The following is a 1,079-nucleotide window of genomic DNA, read 5'->3' on the forward strand; positions in this document are numbered from 1 at the left end:
GAAGCTACTTTCTTGGTGGTAGCAGACTTCCTCATGGTGAACCTTGCAGCTCCCAATTCTTGGCTTGATGGGGTCAGCTTGAGTTGCTTGCCAGCCAAGGTTGGAGAAGAGAGAGCCATGGATGATGATGATGATGCGGCCATCGTGTGTGTATATTGCAATGAAATTGAAAAGATTGTTATGCTTTTGATAATTGTATTCTTATCAATGGTGATTTTGTAAGATGAATATGAGTCTGTATTTATAATACAGATGCTCTTATCGTGTGTTATCTAAAGCTATGGCTAGTTGGAGATTTTCTTTGCAATTCTAGAATCCGTTCATGGATCAAAATCTTCATATCATTTGTATCCAATGCTGCTCTTCCATGTGTGACTGTGGGGATTCTTATGGATATATGACTCAACATAATATTATTTTTTTCATAAAATAGGCTTAATTTATGGGGCTATGCTTTCTCTATTTTGGGTCCACATTTGTCATGTTTTATACAGTGTTTGAGAGCCACAAGATTTGAGAAAAATTGTGACTGTTATGGACAGATTCATGTTTTAGTTTCTATTTCAACCAATATTACATCAACACGAGTCAAAATTTGAGAAAAGAACCAAGTGTAATAAAGAAGATAGAGGTAAGGTAGACAGATTGTGAAAAGAACCAAGTAATAGTTGATGGTTGGTTACACATGCACTGGTTAATTTTAATTCATGATTATTGAAATATAATACTATAGGGTTAATTCTAGTACTAATTGTTTACACAAAGTTTGAGTCAATCATGCTTATTATTATTTACGCCATTATTGTTAAGTTACAATGTGTAAATTCTGTTATATAGGAGAGAGATTTTGGACCCCATATATATATATATATATATATATATATATATATATACACACTGGGCAAAAAGAACTATTGGTTTATAATAGATTATTGTTTCTCAAGAGAGACTTCTTACTTGATATCTGGAACATTACAAATCAAAAATAAAAATTCAGTTTACATGCTAGACATGACATATTAACTTTTACAAGATGATGACGCTGAAAGCAATAAAAAAGCATGCGTCTGGGGAACTCT

The 1,079-nt window shown here is 32.8% G+C and overlaps 1 protein-coding gene across 1 annotated transcript in view; it reads right to left on the reverse strand.

Annotated features, from left to right (window-relative positions):
* The window catches only part of LOC127107011 (chlorophyll a-b binding protein AB80, chloroplastic-like), a gene marked incomplete in the record, with an annotated part of 1,012 nt that extends 742 nt beyond the window's left edge, over positions 1-270 (reverse strand). Inside the window, 1 exon segment of the mRNA XM_051044299.1 lies at positions 1-270. Coding sequence (XP_050900256.1) covers positions 1-143 — 143 coding nt within the window.
* Between the last annotated feature and the right edge of the window lie 809 nt (positions 271-1,079).

Source organism: Lathyrus oleraceus, chromosome 7 (genome assembly GCF_024323335.1).
Source record: "Lathyrus oleraceus cultivar Zhongwan6 chromosome 7, CAAS_Psat_ZW6_1.0, whole genome shotgun sequence".
Classification (NCBI taxonomy): domain Eukaryota; kingdom Viridiplantae; phylum Streptophyta; class Magnoliopsida; order Fabales; family Fabaceae; genus Lathyrus; species Lathyrus oleraceus.